This window comes from Prunus mume, linkage group LG1, assembly GCF_029339155.1.
Source record: "Prunus mume cultivar Tortuosa linkage group LG1, ASM2933915v1, whole genome shotgun sequence".
Lineage (NCBI taxonomy): Eukaryota > Viridiplantae > Streptophyta > Magnoliopsida > Rosales > Rosaceae > Prunus > Prunus mume.
Window position 1 is genome coordinate 16,848,882 of NC_142698.1, and position 22,960 is coordinate 16,871,841.

Sequence of the window (22,960 nt, forward strand, 5' to 3'; positions counted from 1 at the left end):
GAGTATGATCCCTTTTCATGTTGCCGCCATAAGAAGAAATAGTTTCCAGTCCAGTCAACAGGACACAATGGGAAATGTTTTCTCAGAATCATCTTTAATGTTGATCATGATGCCAACTCTTGAATTTGAAGCATCTGATTCAGAGTCTGATCACTGTTGAGGATTCAGAGGAGGACACGGGAGGAGTTGGTGAAGGAAGCAAGCAATGCAGACAGGGAGAAAGGGAACGCGCTGGACAGAGAGGAGAGGGAGAGGAAGACGAAAGCTTTTGGGCAGTCTCCAGCCCCTCCTAGTAGTAGCAACCGAAAGCGGTCTAGATCATGTGTTCTTTTTCCTTTTGGACTAAATAGATGATGTTGAAGACAGGAATTTTTGCTTGTAAATAAATGACCCACTGAGAGACAAACCCAAGTTTACTCATTTGGCGCATCTTCACCTGCAAGTATCACATTACCAAAAACAAAATTCACCAGAGGAATCATATAGCAACCAACATCAGTGAGTGAAACCAAGGTATGGTAAAAGGATATATGTAAAACCCTTTAATTTTGTTCTTTCCTAACATCTTACCAGAAAAAAAAAACGTTTGTTTTAACACGCAGAAGGAACAGAGAGAAAAAAAACCCATTTTGACTTTTTTTTTGTTAACTCATTACTCTACTTGCTTAACATCTTCAAAATGGAACACCCCTAATACTGGAGTTATACAACTCAAATCTAATTCTGTTGCTCAAGCTGCTGCGTAAGTTAAAGAAACAGAAGACAAAAGCAGACAACTGTCACCTAAATTTGGGCCTCTTGGGAAGGCTGCCACCATGATTTCTCTTGTCAGGAGGTGCCCGAGCCTTTCCAAAGGCCTTAACCTTCCTTCTTGCCCTCTCCTCTTCGCTGTCTGAGTCATTCCCCTTTTCCCTGTCTGCATAACTTGCTTCTCTCTCCAACTCTTCCCAAGTCTTTCCTTCTTCCTCTTCTGAGTCTTCTCCCGACTCTTCTTCCTCATCATCCTCGGACTCCACCAATGACTCGCTGTCATCATCCTCATCCTCCGAACCTGAATCTGACTGTATATCTGAAGGCACATATCCATGGTCAGACTCTTGAGAATTGTCGGAATCTGAATCACTAACTTCCATATTTAAGAATTCCCATCCACCATCCTCTATGAACTTCTCAGGGTCGTCAGTGATGGTTTTCAGTATAGGACGCCAGTTGAGATTCAACCTACTCTCATAATACTTGAGATCAGTTGTGTCTAACCACTCCTTAATGCCATCTAGTGATGTTGAAGGAATGGAATCAATTCTAAATACATCTCGCTTGAAGTCCTTGAAAACAATAGTCAAATCAAAGTTCTTTTGCCCAAGACCAACTCTCTCAAGGTTTACTATTTCAATCTCACTTAGAGTAATTACCACAAATGGTGTCTCTATCAGCTCAACCAGACAGCTCGAAGTTGGGACAATGAAAGCTGAGGCTTTATGAGGTACTCCATGGAAGCCAAGCTCTCTAAGGGGCTGATCAAACTCAAGGTCAAGCGATTTGAATGGGGGCTGCCCCCATGAATCATTTACTCGGTTCACAAAGTTCTGGAACTCCATATTAATTTTGTTCTTTCGTTCTCTCTCACGCTGCTCTTCCTCAATCTCATCAGGATCATATGCAGACCTCTTTCCACCTCCCAGTGTCTGAACTACATCCATCACCTCCGCATAAAATTGCACGTCCTTAGTCTTTTTGTTTCCTACCATAATATGATTGTGAAGATGAAAGTGCAGCAGGGTAATCATTTCCTTCTCAGCTGGCTGGAAGAATGCATGTTTGATATTGCTAAACATAACATCCACACGTTCATCAGGCCTTGAAGTAGAATACCGGAACCCATTTGCGTGGGCTTCCAAAGATCCAGTGAGCTTTCTTCCACGACCACCAAAAACGGGACGAATCCATAGATCAGGCAATCTTTTTGGCTTGAATTTGGCTCCTGCAATTTGCAGCTTCTCTTGCGTAACTAAAGTTGCCCTTTCAGCTCTTTCAGATTCCCTGAGGCAACCTGCCGGCGAAGGGTTTTAATTAGCTGTACTACTTCGCTTATATGCCTAGGATCCTTAGAACGGAATGAAACTTCCTTTAAATAAATTGACCCTTGAAACTTCAGGGAGTTTGCATCATGAGGACTAAATGGGGTGCCAGGTACATTAAAGATTATACGGATGTAGCAATTCCGGTTACTGTCCTGCTGGCTGGAAACACTCTTCACAGTTGCCACGTGAAAAGGAACCATGTTTCCATAAATGGGCAAGAGGATGGCTTCATTCTTCTGGTCAACTTGAATCATCAACTCTCTTGGAGGAGGAAAATCATTGACATTCTTATACGCGATCAGATCACCAATTGTCTTCCCAGCACCACGACTATCCATTGATGCAGAACCCCCACCCGCAAGCCTCCTAGCAGTTTCTTCATTCTTTTGGCGGGCAAGTTCAGCTTGGTGCTGCCTTCGTAGCTCTTCTTTTGACATTTCATGGTTATCTGACCTAAGTGTGGCCTTACTCATGGCACTCCTCCCAGCACCTTTACTTTCAGCTTTAGGTTTCGCCCGCTCTTCTACTTCATCATCATCATCATTGAATGAGTATGCCACATCCTTTACAGCTTTAGAGCTTGAATGAGTCAATACTTCTGGGGTCTCTTTACCAACAATAACTGTATCTGCTAATAAGAGTGAAAATATTTGGGTCTTTGGGTCTTTTGTCTGCGCCTGCAAGTTTTGAAAACCAAGAGAAACATTGAAAACCATGCCCGGCCTCAAAATTCGATCATTCTTGGCATTAAGATTAAGCCCTGACTCACGAAACTCAAGGCCAATTCCAGTTCCGGCAGTTTTAGTCAAGTTTGCAGCCAGCTCTGGAGCCTCCTTTTCAACTACTAAGAGTGCAGCTTGGTATGCAGCACTTAACTTATTCCCAGATTTTAATTTACTAATTGCAGCTTCTTGAGCTTTGAGAAGAACCTCATAAGCCTTGCTCTGCGTAGAATTTGCATCAATCAGAAAGGTTCGAGCAACATTTGAGCAGTAGCTGTTGTACCGTGATCCAACAGCACATATAATCACACTAGTAGAGTCATAACAAAGGTTCTCATCGTTGCTTGAAGCACTGGGCTTCAGATCAAATTCTCCTCCACTTTGAAAAATTGGAGGATAACAAATATCTACATTCTCCGCCTTCAGCTTCACCTTAATTCTTGCAGGTTCCAATATGGCCTTTTCCGTGTCATCCATCAATGAAGAATGGGAAACTTTCTTTTCCTCATCAATGACCTTCTCGACCTTAGGTACCACAAAACTCCTCATCACTGATGAAGTCAAGAATGCAGCTTTCTTCACATTTGTGATCTCAATCTGGTCTTTGACAGCAAACAAGTCTGAGAACCCATTAGTCACATCACTTAACTCAAAATTAGCATTCTTCAACTTCTCAGTCCAAGTCTCCAAAAGCTTCCCTTCAGGGGCCTCTCTTGCTATGTGTCCAACAACAGGAGCATCAGAGCTCGATTGGGCATTTACAGCTCGAAATATGCTATCCATTAGTCCAGTTCCATCCTGGCTTTTGAGTTTCACATGCATAACAACTTCAACACCAACAGCCTCTTTTGCAGGCTTTATCACAACATCAAGAAGAGAGGCCTTTTTCTGGCTACACAAAACATGGATCTGCTTCTTTGTGAAAACCATAATAGTCTCTGGGAATTCATAACCGAGCAACCAGATATTCAGTGCTGAGGATTTCAGGTACCGTAGATCCTCAGAAGTTGGAGGAGTCGCTATGGCAAGTGCATCAGATTCACCCCATAAATCACTATTATGTTCACGCCAATGTGAATATAACAGCTTTAACCGCTTGCTGAAGTTATTGAGATCAATGGCATATGAATTGGTGTTCCCTGTGGTGGTTCCTGATGCCTTCCCATTTGCAGGTTTGACATTACCTTTTCGATGATCAGCCATTGAAGAAACTTCAGATATGGATAGTAGGATTTTGGAAATTCAGCTAGTTGAGTATGCTGATCAGCATAAACTGTGAGAAATAACAAATGTTTATCAGTTTGTGCCTCGCTCTCCATATAGTGAAAAGTTGACCTGAAAACTTTGATTTAGCTTTGTGCCGTATAGTATCAAATAGTACAAATCGTACACAACATCTTGAGTAGGGTAAAATTTAAATATTTAAATATTACTCACTCTACAAAACTTAGCATCAAAATTTATAATCTCTATTGAAATTTAAGCTCAAAGAGCAATCAGAAATAATACATTATTTACCACCCTTTTCATATCTTCTAAAACTTATAAAACTTAGATCTTTTCTTTGTCCTAAACAGCAGTTAATATTGACATTCAAGATTATACTTATGGGCATCACCTAAAGATAAAAAAATTATGCTAAGATTTGTTTTCTAGTAACTCTCAGGAATGAAACAGAGTATCAGACACACAAAAACAGAGTATCCCTATCTGCAGCAGTCAACAAGATCAATATGAATCAACTTCTAATCATCCAAACCCAATAAATAAAAGCATTGAAATAATAATTAAATTTCCTTAAAGCACTTACTTTACGAGAGATCGAACAAATTGGCAAACTGGTTTCAAACTAATTTCTCATTTCTCGCAAATGAAGCTCCTGATAGTTTGATACGTCATACCTGACCTGATACCAAATATGAATTAACAAAATCATTGCCAAGTTGCTAAAGTTTTCTGCCCAAAATTTCAGAATCTGAAAAAAACCCAACAAGATCCGTATGGAGAAACTGATTGAATTCCACATTGACTAGCTTTCGATGCAGAATTCAAACACAATAATGGGATTGATGAAGCTAAAGCCAGGCTCTTGGTCAATAAATTTTCATACTTTGAAAGAAAAAAGCACAACCCAGTTGAATAAATTGATTGAAATTTAAACTTTACCAGCTTCTGGCGAAGAATTCGATGGAGCATTTCTCTGTCAATATGGTCTCTGAAACTGATTCCAAAATAGAAAAGTAAAGCTGATTTGTGAATATCCGAAGGACAAATTTGGATCGAAATGAGAGGTTTTAAGATGATCAATCCGGTGAAGATTAAGAAGATTGAGAAAGAAACTAATAATAATTGAGAGATAGAAACAGAGACGGATGAAGATGGAGCTATCAAGTAAAGGAAGCCACTTGACCTGATTTTTACTTTCTATTTATATTTTGAGCTGGACAAAATAATTGCCACCTCAGCAATACTTACAATTTTTTTTTGCCAACCTCAGCACTACTTACATAGTCGTTTGCCAAAAATAAAAGGAATTTAAAAAAAATGCAATACTTATTATTTTTGCATAAAATAAAAAAAGAACGAATAATAACTATTTTAGATGCTACTAACAATTCTCTTTATTTAACAGATAAAATCGATTTCTTAATATATGTATATTACCTCTAAAATAAATTAAAAAATTCACAATGAGTGGATTCGAATGTAAAACAACTTTTGTTTATTCGGAAAAATAAATAGTACAAATTATGAGAAGGAATTTTCCATTCACACGGTATGACTTATCAGTAATGTTATTAATTCATTCATATTATAAAATTTACAGCTCTATTTTTCGAAAACTTATGAAATCAAAACTTCATTTTATTTAGAATTGAAAAAGTTTTTTTTTTAAAAAAAAAAAATTAAAAAGAGAAAAGGAAGACTGACCCAACCCAACAACTTTCGGCCTTAATAGTAAAGATCCGATTGGGCCCAGCCCAAATTTGAATACTAAATTAAACGAGAAGAGGACGACGTCGTTGAGGTCGACGAAAAATATTAACCCAGTCACACTCTCTCTCTCGTCTCTCTTTGATTGTCAATCTCTCTCTAGACTCTCTGTTTCTCTCTCTAACAAAGGTAAGCTTCCTCTTCCTCTCTCTCTCTCTCTCTCTGAATCTCGATGTGCGTCTACGATTAATTCAACGCAACGAGTCTCTCTTGTTGGTGCATCAATAGAATTCACCTTTTCCTGCTGTGGGTATTTGCAAAATTCTGAGATTCAACTACCAATCCCAGTTGGGTCTCTTTCACTTTCGTATTTCCTTTGGGTTTTACGTACGATTTCCATATACTGCACAAATTTGGCTCTATTTTTCATGTGCGTTTTCTTATCCTCTCTGATCCACATGGATAATTTCTAAAACTCTGGGATTTATTAGTGCTTATTTCGATTGTTGATGATTAAGATCTGCTACTTTGTGTAAGTATTGCATGTTCAATTACGCGTCTTTTTTTGTAATTTCAGCTTTTGGGATTATGGTGTTATGATTCCTAGTATTAGAAATCATAATGTTAATATTTTGTTGTGAGCTTAATTGATTACACATTGGTGCATGTTTGGTTTTCATAATTGGTTATAGGGTAATTACTAATAGTATCTCATGATCCATCATGCATTGTTTATGTTGTGATCATGTGAGGCCTTAGGGGTTAAGACTTAGAATTGGGTGGTTACTGACCTTTGTTAGTGAAATCTTAAATGAAATGTTATTGGTGCTTGGGCCTAGTCAAATATTAGAAATGTAAGATTATGAAAACAAGACGACATTCTTTCTTGGGCTCCTTATGCATTTTCTGGTCTTGATCTATTCTCAAATACATTATTTGCTTATTCCATTGGTACTTCTTTGTTATGTTTGATGCATGGATCCCACTCACCATTGTTTTGCTCTCCATTAAAAAAATAAAAATTTGAATGTCCTTCTCTTTGTGTTTATATGTTTCCATACCCCAATGCTGTGAGTACATGTAATCCTACTTGGATGCTATTTCAAACCTCTTCTCTTGCATGTAGTAGCAGGTATAGGTCATGAGAGCATTGCTACTACTGAAATAGCAGGTGATTGTAACGAAAGTTATGGGGACTGAAAATCCTGGTCGTCCGAATTTTACTACAAGACCTGCCACTGCACCTTTTGCTGCTGCTCCTCAGACTATGATGCCTTTTTCATCTTCAGGTCCTGTGGTTGGACAGGAGGCCTCTGGTTTTAGACCTCCTCCACATGTCACTCAACAGACGCCATTTTCATCATCTGGGCCGGTGGTTGGATCAGATGCCTCTACATTTAGACCTACTCCACCAGTTGCTTCACACACTAATGTGCCTTTCTCATCATCTGGGTATGCAGTTGGACCACAAACCTCTCCTTTTAGGCCAACCCCACCAGCTAGGTTTAATGATCCATCTGTGCCTCCTCCGCCAACATCAAGTGTCCCACCTACCGTTGGACCTTTCTCCCGTTTCCCAACACCACAATATCCTTTAACAGCGCAAGCACCCCCTCCACGTGGTCCACCTGTAGGCCAACTGCCATTTCAACCTCCTGCAGGTCAAGCACCATTTCAACGACCGCAGCAGCAGATACCTTCTGTGCCAATGGGAGCTCCACCTCAAAGCATAAATTCTGCACCACCAAGTGTGAATGTTTTTCAGTCTCCATCAGATTCGTCATTCCCTGCTCCCCCACCAAATGTTCAGGCATCGTTTCCTGGATTTGCCCATAAGCAGTCTAGTGCAGATCCACAAGCCCCACCTGTCCAGTCTCCATTTCTTACTCATCAAGGAAACTATGCAGCTGCTCCACCAGCAGTATCTTCCCCTTTTGCTGCTCACCAAGGAGGTTATGCTCCACCTACTCCAGGTGCAGCTCCACTAGGTTACCAGTCAAGAGACCACATGCAACATCCTGGCTCCGGACCTCCCCTTGGTGCTGTCCAAACCTTGACGGAAGACTTCAGCTCACTATCTATTGGGTCTGTTCCCGGAACAATTGAACCTGGACTTGAACCTAAAGCTTTGCCTAGGCCTTTGAGTGGTGATGTGGAGCCAAAATCACTTGCTCAGATGTACCCCATGAATTGCCATCCTAGATTTCTACGGCTTACAACCAGTGCAATACCAAGTTCTCAGTCTTTGTCTTCAAGGTGGCATTTACCTTTGGGAGCGGTTGTTTGCCCACTTGCTGAACCACCTGATGGGGTTAGTGCATCTATACTCAGAATGATCACAGTTGCTTAAAATTGGATTCACTGTAATTATTTTGTTTCTTGTTCTCTCCTTAGGAGGAAGTTCCAATTGTTAATTTCGGTTCTGCTGGGATTATTCGCTGTAGAAGATGTCGGACATATGTGAATCCGTATGTAACATTTACAGATGCTGGAAGAAAGTGGCGTTGCAACATCTGTGCTCTACTTAATGATGGTAAATGGACTAGCTCTTCTTCTTTCTCTCAAAGAATAAATTATACTTATTTTTTCTAAACAAATGTACCATATGTGGAAGGATGAAATGTTGACACAATATGCATCTAAGATCAACTTCTTGCATTCCTATGTTGGGTAACATTAAGCAGCTGAGTTTGCCTTCCATTTTACTCATTGTTGTCCGTTGTACTTACCTAATAGGTATTTGTGCAATGTACCCTGCAACATATCTATGGAATACTTCTGCTTGCTCTGTAGTCCAAAATAAAGTTATTATATTCATTCACCAAAACTGTTGTCCATTCATCATGATGAATGGACAACAGCTTTGGTGTATTTTTGTTAAAGATGGTCTACCTGAATGCAGGGTCAAGTTTTCTTGCTGGATACTGCTTGTTTTGGTCTACTAAATTTAATCACTGTGTTGTGCTGTTTGGTTTTTGGAAATAACTATCATAATTGTAGTTACTTTCTTGTTCAGTTCCTGGTGATTACTTTGCTCATTTGGATGCCACTGGCAGAAGAATTGATTTGGATCAGCGACCCGAGCTTACACAGGGTAGCGTGGAATTTGTTGCTCCAACTGAATATATGGTGCGGCCTCCTATGCCGCCACTGTATTTTTTCCTCATTGATGTTTCCATATCAGCAGTCAGAAGTGGTATGATTGAGGTATACACTTTTTCTAATGCTTTTACAGACAAGCTGTTTGTTTTATGAAATATTACTAATATACAACTAAAGAACCTTTGGGCCTATTGTGTCTGGTCTGGTTCATAGATATCCAGTATTGCTTGTGTCTATTGTTCGTGGTTGCCCCTGAGAGTATAATGACACAGGTGGTTTGATTGAGATTAGGAAGAAACGACATACTTGTTAACAAACAATATCATATATGTTGTCTGGTTTTATTTTATAAAGTAGGCTGGTTTAGATGCCTAGCTTTTGGCGTGTTTTCTTACATGACACAGATAGAATAGGGTTTGCATGCAACTAGTACTCAAGTCTTGAGTGATTGAGTTACTGAAATTTTCTTGTTTATAAGTATTCATGTAAGGACTTTCACAGTATGAATCCCAATGGCCGGTTCTGTGTCTTTCCATTTATGGTATTTTATTATCTCTTTGATTAATTACTACTCAAGGCCTGTCTACCTCTCTGTTGGAATTGTTGAAATTTATTGATTACCTCTTTGCAGGTTGTGGCCCAAACTATACGGTCATGTTTGGATGAGCTTCCCGGCTACCCCAGAACACAAATTGGGTTTGCAACTTTTGACAGCACAATACATTTTTATAATATGAAGGTATGTGCTTTCTGTTACTGCCTGTTGTCATAGCGTATTATTTCCTGTTTCATCCAACTCCCAACGTATGTGCTGAGTTCCTGTGGGTTTCGCATGCAGTCTTCTCTGACTCAGCCTCAAATGATGGTGGTCTCAGATCTGGATGACGTATTTGTTCCATTGCCCGATGATCTTCTTGTCAATTTATCTGAATCAAGAAATGTTGTGGAGACTTTCCTTGATAGCTTGCCGTCCATGTTTCAAGACAATGTTAATATGGAGTCTGCTTTTGGCCCAGCTCTGAAAGCCTCACTTATGCTTATGGTCTGTTAGCTTTCTCACACGTGACATTTTGAACTTTGCCTTTGGCTAAAATATTCAATCAATTATAGAGTAGTGTGTTAATTTTTGTATTTCTCGAGTAATTTGCTATTCAGTTACTTCTTTATGCATTTCTAAGAGTTTGGTTGTTCATTTACTCTGCATTAACTTCTACACACATGTGTGTTTTTGCAGAGCCAACTTGGGGGAAAATTGTTAATTTTTCAGAATACACTGCCATCTCTTGGTGTTGGCCGCTTGAAGTTGCGTGGAGATGATCTTCGTGTCTATGGAACTGATAAAGAGCATCCACTGAGACTACCAGAGGATCCTTTCTACAAGCAGATGGCTGCAGAATTTACCAAGTTCCAGATAGGGGTAGATGTATATGCCTTCAGTGACAAGTACACTGATATAGCCTCATTAGGTACATATTGGTGATTTTATCTTATTCTGTTTTCACTATCATAGAACCAAAGATCAAGATGACGTTGGAAGTCGGAGGAATATCAGTAGAAGATCCTAGCTTTCATCATAGTTAATATTTTTGAAGAAAGAATCTGAATTTCCATATTTGAAACTTTATACAGCAGCTAATGCTAGGCCCATACCAGGGTGTGATGCTTATTGTGTTGAATGTATGCTCTCCCATGATCTTCTTGTGCTATGCAGAAAAAGTTCAGTCATGAGTGCATAGAAGTTGTATACTATATAACTGCTATTGGTCTTCCAAATGTAGGTACTCTGGCAAAATATACCGGGGGTCAGGTGTATTATTACCCAAATTTTCAATCCACAATTCATGGAGAGAAGTTGAGACATGAGTTAGCCCGAGACCTTACTAGGGAAACTGCTTGGGAAGCAGTCATGCGCATAAGATGTGGAAAAGGTCTGCTATTAATGATTCCCCAGAACTACCCCATTTGGGCTCACATACATATGTTATATGTCTGTTGGAAAATATGCTAATGTTTTGTTACTTGTTTATACTTTTAGGAGTCCGCTTTACATCTTATCATGGGAACTTTATGCTAAGGTCCACCGACTTACTAGCACTTCCAGCTGTAGATTGTGATAAAGCATTTGCGATGCAGTTATCTCTTGAAGAGACGTTACTAACTATTCAGACAGTATATTTCCAAGTTGCTTTGCTGTATCCTTCAGTTTTAACTATACATAGACATGCCTGTATGGTGCCTGTTTATCATTTGATTGTTCACATATCATGCTGTCAATGTCAGTTGTGAACACTACTTTTGTTATGACTATTGGTATCTCTTTAAATTTCCATTATAAAATCAGCCCCTTCTGATATTCTTCTTCTGAACCGAAGTACTTTTTTGAGGTTACATAATGAAGTTGTTTCATTCATTATACTCGATCTGGATATATGACTGTCTAGTTTAAATTGCTTTGGGGGCAATTCCACAATGGTATTGTGAAGGTTATCAATTTGTGAAGTGTCTTTAACATTTTAAAGATACACTGCATCCTGTGGAGAAAGGCGTATTAGAGTACATACAGCTGCTGCACCGGTGGTTACAGATCTGGGAGAGATGTACCGACAGGCTGATACAGGTGCCATTGTCACCTTGCTTTCCAGGCTAGGTAGGTAACTGAAACTCTATTCTAGTGGTGTAGTATATATTGTGAATCTCGATTTTCTCAAGTTCTTCAGAAATAATGTGCAGCAATTGAAAAAACTTTGTCCCATAAGTTGGAAGATGCTCGGAACTCTTTGCAGCTAAGAATTGTCAAAGCCCTCAAAGAATTTCGAAATCTCTATGCTGTACAACACCGCTTGGGAGGGAAGATGATATACCCAGAGTCTCTGAAGTTCTTACCTTTGTATGGATTAGCACTTTGTAAATCAGCACCTCTTCGTGGAGGGTATGCAGACGTGTCACTTGATGAACGTTGTGCAGCAGGCCACACAATGATGACTCTACCCGTTAAAAAACTGTTGAAGCTCCTATATCCTAGTTTGATACGGCTCGATGAATATCTTTTGAAGGTAATAAGATTCCATTAACTTAAGTTGAGTGATGTCATTTATCCATCATTAAATTTGTTTCTGCTTCTTGTATTTGCAGGCATATGCTGAGGCTGATGACTTTCAAAGCATAGAGAATAGGTTACCACTAGTTGCTGAGAGCTTAGATTCCAGAGGCCTTTACATATTTGATGATGGGTTTCGCTATGTTCTATGGTTTGGTAGAGTTCTTCCACCTGATATAGCTAAGAATTTACTTGGGACCGACTTTGCAGCAGAGTTATCAAAGGTATGACAAATTCCCTTAAAGACAAAGTTAAAAAAAGAAAGTATTATGAGAGGTCCAAAAGGAGGGGTGGGGTGGCAAAGAGTTTGATTATCTTTCACCTCCATGTGCAAGCATGCATCATTAATTTCTGCGTAGTCTTGTTTTTCAACTTTTGATGGATGTTTAAATTTATATTAGAGATCTTCCATTTTAATTTTTTTTGGCTGCGATCAGGTTACCCTATGTGAGCGCGATAATGAAATGTCGAAGAAGTTAATGAGGATACTTAAGAAATTTAGAGAAAGTGATGCTTCTTATTATCAGCTGTGCCATCTTGTAAGACAAGGTGAGCAGCCCCGAGAAGGTCATCTTGTACTTGCCAATCTGGTTGAGGACCAGATGGGGGGAACCAATGGTTATGTTGATTGGATAATTCAAGTACATCGACAAGTCCAGCAAAATCCATAGTATAGAGGTAATGTTCTCCCGTTAAATTTTTGTAATTATTTGATGATTGGAGGTTCGAAGAAAATTATCTGAACTGCTAAATGAAAGTGATTTCGATGTTGCAGGATATTTATTAAGCTAATTGCATGCCTCATCTGTAAAGTAGTGGAGCCTTTGTTCAATATGGTGAATAATTTGAATTTACCCATGGGATCATCCCCTGCCCTAGAGCGAGAGGCTGGTTGGGTTGAAGAAATGGGTGGTTACTATGCAAGATTTTTGGACAATTCGTTACTTCATCGCAGGATGCAATCATCAAAGGAGATGTACTTTAGTAGTCATATAATCTTTATCTTGCCGTCTTCATGTTGGGAAGAAACACACATTAAATTTTTGTATGTGATATCATTTTCTTTACTTTGTTAGCAATTTCCCTGCGTTGTTATATTCCATATTTTTCCCCCTCCAATCTTGTGATTGTTTAGCCAGAGGACAGAGGTGGTGTGATAAGTGCACCATGCTTATAAAACATGTTGGATTATTTTATTTTTTTAATTTTATTTTCCTGGTCAGATGTTGGATTTTGTTGATATATTTAACATTTTAATCGTAATACTTAAAAGGTTATTTCTCTTTTTCTATCCACAAAATTTTCTACATGATATGATAAAATTTATCCCAAACCACCATTTCAAGAATGTTCATGCTTCAAATGAAAATATTGGTAATATCATATTTTTCCTTTTGTTTCCTCCCCAAAGAAAGGATCGTTAAATTTATAGTTTATGTACCCTGAAACTCTTAACCTATAGATTTGTATATATCATAAAATGACTAGACTTAATAAAAGATTTAATTCCAACCTAATTATTTTCTATTATGTATATCTTCTTTATTAGGCCATAGTTTGAAAGGGGATGGGAAAAACTTCACACATCTTGTATCATGCGGGTTTAAATCTACGATCACTTAGAAGCACAGCAAAAACTTGAGTCAATTCAACTAACCCGTTGGTCTATTATGCACCATTCTCCTGCAAGAATATCAAAGCTTCGGATGCCGAAGTTGTCTTTCGCAAGAAGTAGGGAAAAGAAAGTAGAGAGGAAAAATAAGGGAGGTTTTGATATTTTTGCAAGAGGTTTTATATACAAGTTCGAATTTGGGACAAATAGATGAATTCATTGTCCTGGCCAATTGGACAAAAATTGAGTCCCTATCCTGGCCAATTGGGCCTAATAATGTTAGAATTCCAGCCATACACCATCAATAAAATAATTAAATGTACTATGTGGGAGAACAAAACTTATAATTTATGAAAATGTTTCTATAAATTTACCATGATAAAAAAGAGGTTTGGAAATTTTTTAATTTTTTATCCAAATAATGCCCGCCGTTTGACCACTCCTGGTTTGACCAAACAGTATAAAAATCGCGGACTCGAACAATATTAGCTAAACGAGAGTGGGAGAGAGCTTGAAATTCCTCAGAGTTCAAAACCTTAAACCCAAATCTCTGAAAACCCTAATTACTGTCTGCAAGCCCCTCTCTCTGTGGAATGGGAAAGGGCCAACCAGAGCAACAGCAACCACGGATTTCAGTGAAAGACACAGTGTACAAGCTACAACTCGCTCTCCTCGAAGGCATCAAGACCCAAGACCACCTTTACTTGGCTGGCTCTATTATCTCTCGCTCCGACTACAATGACGTCGTCACAGAGCGCACCATAGCCAACCTCTGTGGCTACCCTCTCTGCTCCAATGCCTTGCCTTCCGAATGTTCTCGTCCCCGCAAGGGTCACTATCGCATTTCGCTTAAGGAGCACAAGGTCTACGACCTCCACGAGACCTACATGTATTGCTCCTCACGCTGTGTTATCGAAAGCAAGGCTTTTGCTCAGAGTTTGAGCGAGGAGAGGTGCGATGTCTTGGATTTTGGAAAGGTTGAAAGGATCTTGAGGGCTTTTGGGGATGTAGGTTTTGATAAAGGTGAAGTGGGTTTCGGGGAGATTGGGGATTTGGGGATTTCCAAGTTGAAGATTGAAGAGAAGGTTGAAACGGGTATTGGGGACTTGGGGATTTCTAGGTTGAAGATTGAAGAAGAGAGTGAAACACATATAGGGGATTTGGGCGCCGTTGGTCCATCTAATGCTATTGAAGGCTATGTTCCACAGAAAGAGAGGATATCCAAGCCATTGGGTTCCAAAAAGAACAAAGAAGGTATGTGGGCTTGAAATCTCTATACGGGGTCTGTTGTTTTTGTGAATTTCATCATATTGAATTGTATGTATGTTGAAGAGTCTAATCTAGTGCTTGCTTAGGTTGCTAGAATTCGACTGTTTCGTGGTTGTTGTTTTCTGTTAATGTTGTTAAAGTGATTCAGGAATGTTATATTGTAGGGTCCAAAGGTAAAGATGCGAAGATGAGCAGTGGGATGGATATAATTTTTAATGAGATGGATTTCATGAGTACTATAATCACTAGTGATGAATATAGTGTGTCAAAAATCCCGCCAAGTGTAGGGGAGCCTGATTTTGAAACCAAGTTTAAAGAATCAAAAGGAAAAGTTGGTCTTAACAAGAATGATTCTGTAAAGAAATCCAGACAATCAAAAAGGGGGAAAAATAAGAATGTCAAGAAAGATGATGTTTGCATTCGAGAGGTGCCTTCGACCTCAGATGCTTCACAAACTGTTTTGAATGGAAGCACTAAAGAAGAAAAAGAGGAGTTCATTGATGAGAAGGCTGAACAATCAAGTGAGGCCTTGCTAAGATCCTCTCTTAAACCTTCAGGGACAAAGAAACTTAATCGTTCTGTTACTTGGGCTGACGAGACGATTGATAGCACTGGGAGCAGAAACCTTTGTGAGGTGAGAGAGATGGAACAGATAATGGAATACTCTGATGCATTTAGCAGTATGCACAAACCTTCAGTGGAAAATAAAGTTGGTTGCTCTAATACCTGGTTTGATGAGAAGATTGATAGCACGAAGAGTAAAAATATTTGCGAGGTTAGAGAAGTGCAAGATGCTGATGTTTTAGGGAGTTTGGACTTGCAAGAAAATGAGATTTTGGAATCAGCAGAAGCCTGTGCCATGGCATTGAGCCAGGCAGCAGAAGCTGTTGCATCTGGAGAATCTGATGTCAGTGGTGCTGGTATGTCACTGTATGGTTTAAGTGTATAATAGGTAATAAATTACACTTGTTGAATTTGATATGTAATAGTGTTTCTTTCTATGTGTCCTTTCAAATATCAGTTTCAGGAGCTGGAATTATTATATTGCCACGTCCAGATGGTTTGGATGAAGAGGAGCCTACTGAGGATGTTGATATGCTTGAACCAGAACAAGCTCCTCTGTGGCCAAGAAAGCCTGGAATTCCATGTTCGGATTTGTTTGACCCTGAGGATTCATGGTTTGATGCTCCACCAGAGGGTTTCAGCTTAACCGTAAGAGTGCATTTCTTTTTACTTTTAGAGGGGGGTGGGTTGATTTAATATCATTGTCAGGCTATTTCTCTGATAATATGCAACCTTTCATATATTTCAGTTATCACCTTTTGCAACAATGTGGAATTCACTCTTTACATGGATAACATCTTCTACATTAGCGTATATATACGGGAGGGATGAAAGTTTTCATGAAGAATTTCTCTCAGTTAATGGGAGAGAATATCCTCCTAAGATTGTCTTGGCTGGTGGTCGCTCTTCTGAAATCAAGAAAACTCTGGACGAATCTTTTGCTCGGGCTCTACCAGGAGTTGTTTCTGAACTCAGGCTTCCAACACCAATATCTAGTTTAGAGCAAGGAATGGTATTGATTTTGAATCTTTTTGTGTTTTGTTTAAATTGTGATGAAATATCATATGAACGGACTTTCATTAGTTTGCCCCTTCTAGTCAAATATAAAAGATGCTGATCTGCTGTATAGAATTCTAGTAGCATCCTTTTTATAACCCGCAATTGAAAATATATGTTAGTATCATGCTTTCCCTTATTTATGGTGGCTCTTGATGTGAGATAAACCAGGGTTATCATAATGCATTGACATGTGCATAATGATTGCTATGTTGGTTGTTTTCACACCTGTGATTTCAGTGTGACATGATTATGATAACTTGTTTTTAATTTTGTATAAACATAATTCATTGTTTAGTATCATGATTCTGTTATGAACCTATTTAATTGAATTATTTATTGTTTGGAAGCTGTCACTGAGAGGTTTCTGTACAGGGCCGCATGTTAAATACAATGTCCTTTATTGATGCGATACCAGCATTCAGAATGAAACAGTGGCAAGTGATTGTTCTTCTTTTCCTCGAGGGTCTCTCTGTTTGTAGGATCCCTGCACTCACACCTCACATGACAAATAGAAGGATGCTGTTTTACAAGGTGAGGCTGAACACTCTTTTCTTTCTCATTAACTTATTTGTTTACAATGAGAATTAGATGGAGGTAAGCTGTCTTAGATTTTCTTATCGGCTAAATGTAAGGATGCATAGACTAATGATAAATTAATAATGATGTTAATGCTGATGATCATGTTGTTCAGTAATTAACATACTAAATTTCGGATTTTGAATTTTATATACTGGATAGTCAGGGGCTTTTTAAACAAAAACCTTAAGCTGTACTTGCAATTTTGGTGTTGGCTAAATAGGTGCTGGAGAACACCCAGATAAGTGCAGAACAGTACGAGCTTATGAAGGATCTCATAATACCCCTTGGCCGAGCACCCCAATTCTCAGCTCAGAGTGGTGCCTAATGCCAAGGAACGTTGACTTCAAACGGTGTCAGCCTACATGCCATATACGAGGCCTGAAGCCGTCGCTACACTTGCAGCCAGAAGAAAGACTTAAAGTCTAGAGCTTTGTACATGTCTCTTGCAGCCAAAAGAAAGACTTGGAAGTCTGAAGCTTTGTACATGTTTTCTGAATATTCAAAGGAACAAAAATGTATAAAACTGAGAGATTTTTACATACTGAATTATTTAAATGTGTCATTATTGTGGGTCAAATTGTTGATGGATTAGGATAAGGAGTTAATATGACAGCACGACTTTGTGCTAGCCACAATCTTGTTAGTCTTGATTTGTTCATTAAGTTTGACTATTAGGCATCCAATTAATGTCTTTGTTTCAGATTCAGACACGTTGTTGGTCTGAAAGTTGGAAATTTTGGTTGTTATTATGAGTGGTTATCAATTCATGAGATCTGCTTAAGGTTAGGCCTCTTCTTTTAGCGGCAAAAGTTGTTGTGGCATATTCGCATGTTGGATTTTCACTCTGGGCGCTCCTCCTTGACAACAAGGGCACCCTCCACAGAAAGACAGATATGCCCACCCAAAAAAGACGTTATCCGGCGTTAGGTCTGTCTGATAAAAAATAGGGTAGAATTTTTCTGGGATTTGGACCTTTTATGTTTTATTTCTTTCTGTTATGCCAAAAAGTAATATATATAATTTTTTTATAGAACAAAAAGTAATTGATTAATGTGAAGCAAAACCGGCTTGTGAAAATGTGGGTGCCCTTATGCAAAAGGTGCCAAAATCAATAGCTTTTACAATTTGTTACTTTCCTGTCTTTTTAAAATTGTGTGTGAGTTCAGTTAGCCAGGGCATTGAGTTCGTTCTCTTATATTTGAGTTGGAGTTTCTTTTGATAGATTATATTAATTTAAACTATCAATAGTATAAAAAAAAAAAAATAAGAGAGAGTTGAAGAGCTTTTTAATATTTTTGTATGAAGTAGTTACGAGTATTTATCCTTACAGTTGAAGTCTTGTGTTCAATTATTTATCTTATGTATTAAAAAAAAACTAAAAAAAGAAGAAATTTAAAAGAAAGTTTGAATGGTCAAAAAAGCAAGGCACAGGCTTCTTATTTATGAGATTTTATATTTCTTATTTTAAAAACTGTATTAATATTTAATTTAAATAAATTATTAATAACTTCAAAAATATTGAGCCAATAAGAAAGGGTCCTTCTTTGACTGTCCCCAGCGCATCACAGCACCACCACACAAAAAAAGCAAAAATAAACAAAACACACAAACACACAAATCCAAAAGAGGAAACAGACCTAGATCCTCTCTGATCATGGATCTGCGCCTCTGATTCTACAAGACGGGCTTAGTTTTTCAGATGATCCCGCCTTGAGCTTCGCCAATTATTGCTTAATCGGTACAATTTTTTCCTCTGAGTATCTTCTCCTATAAAGCTCCTTTTTTTTTCTTTCCTTTTTTGGGTTTTTTCTGTGATATATTTGGTGGTTTTTGTTGGTTTCGTTTTGGGTATTTGGATCGGCTTGTTTTGGTATTCAGGATTAAGTGTCTGAACTCCCCTTTTCTCTATTTTTATTATTATTTATAAATAAATGTTTGTGTGTGTGTGTGTGTGTGTGTGGGGTAGGGAGAGAATGATTATGACTGGATATTTAGGTAGTTCATTGGTTATTCTTGTGTGAATTTTGGGTTGTATTGTTTGGCTTTAATTGTTGGATCTCGGGTTTCATGTTAATATGTTTATGGGTATGTATAGAAGGTCAAAGACTTGCCTTTTATTTGCTTCATCTCATTTGTGGGATTCATTTATTGTTCTTTTTTGTGCTGTACATAAAATTCCCGTTGTGGCCTTTGGTTTACAAATTTTGATTTCTTCCTGTATTTATCTATTTTCTGGTAAATATGAGTTTAATTTTCAGCTAAGCTGAGTTGATCGGCTACAAATTTCCTATTTTCTATATTTCATAAAACTTTACGTAGCTCTTAGTATGGATTGTGGATAATGGGTAAAGAAATGCTACTCAGATTGTACATATTGCAGTTTCATAGTCGCAATTTTAATTATCACTGCTTAATTGATTGCAGTAGGTTGATGGTTGGTTTAATCAGGGAAAAACAATAAAGAGAGCAGAAAAGGTTTGCAACGAATGGCTTCAGTGGGTGTAGCACCTACTTCAGGTCTGAGAGAACCCAGTGGTCATGCTGTTGGTGTGGATAAGTTGCCAGAGGAGTTGAATGACATGAAAATTAGGGATGACAAAGTATGTAAGCCATTGGTTATGTGTTTATCATAGTTTTTTCTCCTTGCAGTTTATTTTTTAGTTTTTGGATTATTAAGTGTCTGCTATTGAATGGTCATGGTCTGCCTCACTGATGCAGGAAATGGAAGCCACAGTCGTTGATGGTAACGGAACAGAGACTGGCCATATAATCGTGACAACTATTGGTGGTAGAAATGGCCAGCCAAAGCAGGTATATTGTTTCTCCTGTGCACATTAGTCTCCAGTTGATGTAGACACTGATATTTTCTTTCCCCAGTTCATTTAATTGCAACTCTAACGGAGTGTTGTATCTTTTGTAATATTAGACAATTAGTTACATGGCTGAGCGTGTTGTCGGGCATGGATCATTTGGAGTTGTGTTCCAAGTAAGATTATAGTCTTTTGCTTTACAATTCACTGTTGAAAATGTACGGCCTTTCAAATCAGTAGCAGTTTTCTGTTGTTGAATTCTAATTTTTTATGTGTACAGGCAAAGTGCTTAGAGACTGGTGAAACTGTGGCCATAAAGAAGGTTCTGCAAGACAAGAGGTACAAGAACCGTGAGCTGCAAACCATGCGTCTTCTTGACCACCCAAATGTTGTTTCTTTGAAGCATTGCTTCTTTTCAACGACGGAAAAGGATGAACTTTATCTTAACCTGGTACTTGAGTATGTTCCTGAAACGGTTCATCGTGTAATTAAACACTATAACAAGTTGAACCAACGGATGCCTCTGATATATGTTAAACTCTACACATACCAGGTATGATGTCAATGAAAGAATTTCATGTGTGCCTTTTCTTTTTTCCTTTGTGTAAGTTGCATTTGAAGAATACGGTGGTGTTTTCTTTGTTTCAACACTTTTTCCCTTTTAGAAGACAATTTTACATCAATTGAGCAGTATGCTGTATACTTTAAATATAGATTAAGAATTCAACTGTTAGACTAAGGTCTTACTCCATGAGTCCAAGGCTTAGGCTAATTGAGTCTTAGAATTGTGCCTCAAAGCATGTTGTTTGTTCCCTGCCCTTGAGTGTTTATGTGTTGGTTAGCTGAGATTTGCCTCATTTCATCCATATTTGGCAGATCTTTAGGGCATTATCCTACATTCACCGCTGCATTGGAGTGTGCCATCGGGACATTAAGCCTCAAAATCTTCTGGTATGTACTTTGATTCTCTTATCCCTATATGCCTATTAATATGTAGTTAACCATATAGTTGTGTGCAGCACTGCCTTCCTCTGTGTGTGTGTGTGTGGAGGGATGGGAGTGGTTATGGAGTAAATAAAACAGCAAAGGTTTGAAATTTGGTTCATATTTTTTGCAGGTGAATCCGCATACCCACCAAGTAAAATTGTGTGACTTTGGAAGCGCAAAAGTTTTGGTATGCTTGTTGTCCTTTTCTTCCAATTATACTCATATTGGCCTTTGCTTCATTGGCGTATATTCTTATACTGTATTATTATTGAACAGGTAAAAGGAGAGCCAAATATATCTTATATCTGCTCTAGATACTATAGAGCACCAGAACTCATATTTGGAGCAACTGAGTATACTACAGCTATTGATGTCTGGTCTGTTGGATGTGTTCTTGCTGAGCTATTGCTTGGACAGGTACATGCTTTGCTCTATTGCATTTTCTGAAATATATGTTTTGTACAATTCTAATAGAAAGGAATTTTCTATTGCATCAGCCTCTGTTTCCCGGTGAGAGTGGAGTTGACCAGCTTGTGGAGATTATCAAGGTAATTTTAACATCTTTATCAGTTCAGTATAAGTTTCATATTTAATCTTAGATATCAATGAATAGGGATAAAAGGATTGTTTAGATGCTTGCATTGGACATGCATTACTCTCTGTACTTGGTGAAAATATGGCATCTTGAACTTCAATCTTTTATCGTGTGGTGATTCACTTCTTGCGTTTTCTCTTGGTAGGTTTTGGGCACTCCAACAAGGGAGGAAATCAAATGCATGAATCCTAACTATACAGAGTTCAAGTTCCCTCAAATCAAAGCTCACCCGTGGCACAAGGTATTATGAAGGAAGATATTAATGTATTATTTTATATTTCTTAAACCAGACAGCATATTGATATCTGTTATTTCCTTAGATATTCCACAAGCGTATGCCTCCAGAAGCTGTTGATCTGGTTTCAAGACTGCTGCAATACTCTCCTAACTTGCGGTGCACAGCTGTGAGTACAGGAGTTTTTTTAATGTCCACATTGTTCATTCTTTCCAATTTTCCCCCTTTTTTCTTTTTACAAAACTCCATTAAGAAAATTTCATTATGTGTTAGTAATAGAAAATTCAGTTAATTTTTTATATTCCCATTATCTTCATTTTGTTAATTTTTCAACCATTGTTTCTGTTTCTAACGCAGCTGGATGCCTTGACCCACCCCTTTTTTGATGAGCTTCGTGACCTGAACACCCGCCTGCCGAATGGACGTTTCCTTCCACCTTTATTTAACTTTAAATCTCATGGTATGATGCTGTTCTGAGAGACAATTTCTTTTTTCTTTTTTTTTTTCCGCTAAGCTTTGTATCAAAGTTCTTACTCTTGGTTTATCAATCAGAATTAAAGGGGGTGCCTGTGGAGATTTTGATGAAATTAATCCCAGAGCATGCGAGAAAGCAAGCCCCGTTCTTGGCATCTGATTAGTTTCTGAGATGTGAGAAACCTCAAGTATGGTCCCATATGGAAGCTATGTGTTCTCCTGGCCTGCTATTTGTCTCCATTATATTTAATGTACCTCAATGTATGACCTTGTTTTGTAATAGCAGATTTAGATGTATTCTCTTGAATCTTGTATTGTCCAAACCTCAATGGGTATTATGATTGCCTTATCCCTGTATCCCCAGATTGTAACATCACATAGAAGACAAACTGCAGCATTTATCTAAATGTTTATCTGTATTTGTATTTCTAGAAGACAGACCAATGTTCTCTGGTTTCGTATTTCCAATGTAATCTAGTTGTTTGGCAGATAGTTTATTGAAGGCTACTTTCCTCTCATTGTACTAGGAAAAAAGCAATTCCCATAGATTCTGAGTTGAAATCATATGTGTCAACCTCAGCCTATGCTATTTTTAGACAATTCTGTCAAAGTGATGGATATTCTCAACAATAAACCTTCCAATCCAAGTATTGGTTTTCTTGATTCCATCGAAGTGATGAGCCGGAATTTGCGTCAATATGGCTTATATGGTCATCTAAGTGGGTAATGCCAACGAAGCTTTTACATCAAGGAAGAAAAATCAACTTCCCCCTCCTTTAATATCGCTTGTACAAAAAAAAAAAACCCCTACAAATTTAACTGAACTTTTTCGTTTTTGCT

General features: G+C 38.3%; 4 protein-coding genes across 11 annotated transcripts; 3 read left to right on the plus strand and 1 right to left on the minus strand.

The window, feature by feature from the left end:
* Window positions 1–614: 614 nt before the first annotated feature.
* On the minus strand, window positions 615–5,190 carry LOC103344491 (FACT complex subunit SPT16-like). The gene is given in 4 exon segments (XM_089050348.1): window positions 615–2,044; window positions 2,047–4,076; window positions 4,614–4,704; window positions 4,970–5,190. Coding segments are annotated over 2 exon segments (3,225 nt in total). The 5' UTR covers window positions 4,007–4,076; window positions 4,614–4,704; window positions 4,970–5,190; the 3' UTR covers window positions 615–779.
* Window positions 5,191–5,795: 605 nt separating this feature from the next.
* On the plus strand, window positions 5,796–13,158 carry ERMO2 (Sec23/Sec24 protein transport family protein). Of its 5 annotated transcripts, none has more exons than XM_008248070.2 (14): window positions 5,796–5,926; window positions 6,864–8,048; window positions 8,132–8,270; window positions 8,754–8,944; window positions 9,471–9,578; window positions 9,678–9,881; window positions 10,074–10,305; window positions 10,618–10,767; window positions 10,875–11,031; window positions 11,359–11,486; window positions 11,570–11,892; window positions 11,972–12,160; window positions 12,374–12,614; window positions 12,712–13,158. In XM_008248070.2, exons 2-13 carry the CDS (start codon window positions 6,927–6,929, stop codon window positions 12,605–12,607), a joined length of 3,177 nt encoding a protein of 1,058 aa, XP_008246292.1. In that variant the 5' UTR covers window positions 5,796–5,926; window positions 6,864–6,926; the 3' UTR covers window positions 12,608–12,614; window positions 12,712–13,158. The 5 variants fall into 5 exon arrangements, with proteins under 5 accessions (XP_008246292.1, XP_008246293.1, XP_016651888.1 ...); XM_008248071.2 differs by having other exon boundaries at window positions 5,819–5,926; window positions 6,870–8,048; XM_016796402.2 differs by having other exon boundaries at window positions 5,835–5,926; window positions 6,867–8,048.
* Window positions 13,159–14,033: 875 nt separating this feature from the next.
* LOC103344488 (RNA polymerase II subunit B1 CTD phosphatase RPAP2-like protein) lies at window positions 14,034–17,753 on the plus strand. 2 transcript variants are annotated; one of them, XR_016124414.1, is made up of 6 exons: window positions 14,034–14,802; window positions 14,982–15,737; window positions 15,839–16,029; window positions 16,130–16,393; window positions 16,788–16,971; window positions 17,240–17,753. XR_016124414.1 is itself a non-coding variant. In XM_008248069.2 (6 exons), exons 1-6 carry the CDS (start codon window positions 14,142–14,144, stop codon window positions 17,342–17,344), a joined length of 2,136 nt encoding a protein of 711 aa, XP_008246291.2. In that variant the 5' UTR covers window positions 14,037–14,141; the 3' UTR covers window positions 17,345–17,753. The 2 variants fall into 2 exon arrangements, 1 of the variants encoding a protein (XP_008246291.2); XM_008248069.2 differs by having other exon boundaries at window positions 14,037–14,802; window positions 16,813–16,971.
* Window positions 17,754–18,544: 791 nt separating this feature from the next.
* On the plus strand, window positions 18,545–22,554 carry LOC103344487 (shaggy-related kinase 11). 3 transcript variants are annotated; one of them, XM_008248066.3, is made up of 13 exons: window positions 18,545–18,757; window positions 19,444–19,619; window positions 19,738–19,830; window positions 19,946–20,005; window positions 20,110–20,382; window positions 20,706–20,780; window positions 20,947–21,003; window positions 21,093–21,233; window positions 21,314–21,364; window positions 21,557–21,652; window positions 21,732–21,815; window positions 22,004–22,106; window positions 22,199–22,554. In XM_008248066.3, the coding sequence occupies exons 2-13, from the start codon at window positions 19,506–19,508 to the stop codon at window positions 22,282–22,284; spliced, it is 1,233 nt and encodes a 410-aa protein (XP_008246288.1). In that variant the 5' UTR covers window positions 18,545–18,757; window positions 19,444–19,505; the 3' UTR covers window positions 22,285–22,554. The 3 variants fall into 3 exon arrangements, with proteins under 3 accessions (XP_008246288.1, XP_008246290.1, XP_008246289.1); XM_008248068.3 differs by having other exon boundaries at window positions 18,549–18,757; window positions 19,468–19,619; XM_008248067.3 differs by having other exon boundaries at window positions 18,565–18,757; window positions 19,447–19,619.
* Window positions 22,555–22,960: the final 406 nt, after the last annotated feature.

Bases quoted from the DNA above. Each gene is read 5' to 3' on its own strand.
- LOC103344487 (XM_008248066.3), top strand. From the start codon at position 19,506: ATGGCTTCAGTGGGTGTAGCACCTACTTCAGGTCTGAGAGAACCCAGT. The intron at 20,781-20,946 runs GTATGTACTTTG...TATTTTTTGCAG, and splicing joins TTAAGCCTCAAAATCTTCTG to GTGAATCCGCATACCCACCA. The intron at 21,365-21,556 runs GTAATTTTAACA...TTCTCTTGGTAG, and splicing joins AGCTTGTGGAGATTATCAAG to GTTTTGGGCACTCCAACAAG.
- ERMO2 (XM_008248070.2), top strand. From the start codon at position 6,927: ATGGGGACTGAAAATCCTGGTCGTCCGAATTTTACTACAAGACCTGCC. The intron at 8,049-8,131 runs GTTAGTGCATCT...TTCTCTCCTTAG, and splicing joins TTGCTGAACCACCTGATGGG to GAGGAAGTTCCAATTGTTAA. The intron at 8,271-8,753 runs GTAAATGGACTA...TTTCTTGTTCAG, and splicing joins CTGTGCTCTACTTAATGATG to TTCCTGGTGATTACTTTGCT.
- LOC103344488 (XM_008248069.2), top strand. From the start codon at position 14,142: ATGGGAAAGGGCCAACCAGAGCAACAGCAACCACGGATTTCAGTGAAA. The intron at 14,803-14,981 runs GTATGTGGGCTT...GTTATATTGTAG, and splicing joins TTCCAAAAAGAACAAAGAAG to GGTCCAAAGGTAAAGATGCG. The intron at 16,972-17,239 runs GTGAGGCTGAAC...TTGGCTAAATAG, and splicing joins GAAGGATGCTGTTTTACAAG to GTGCTGGAGAACACCCAGAT.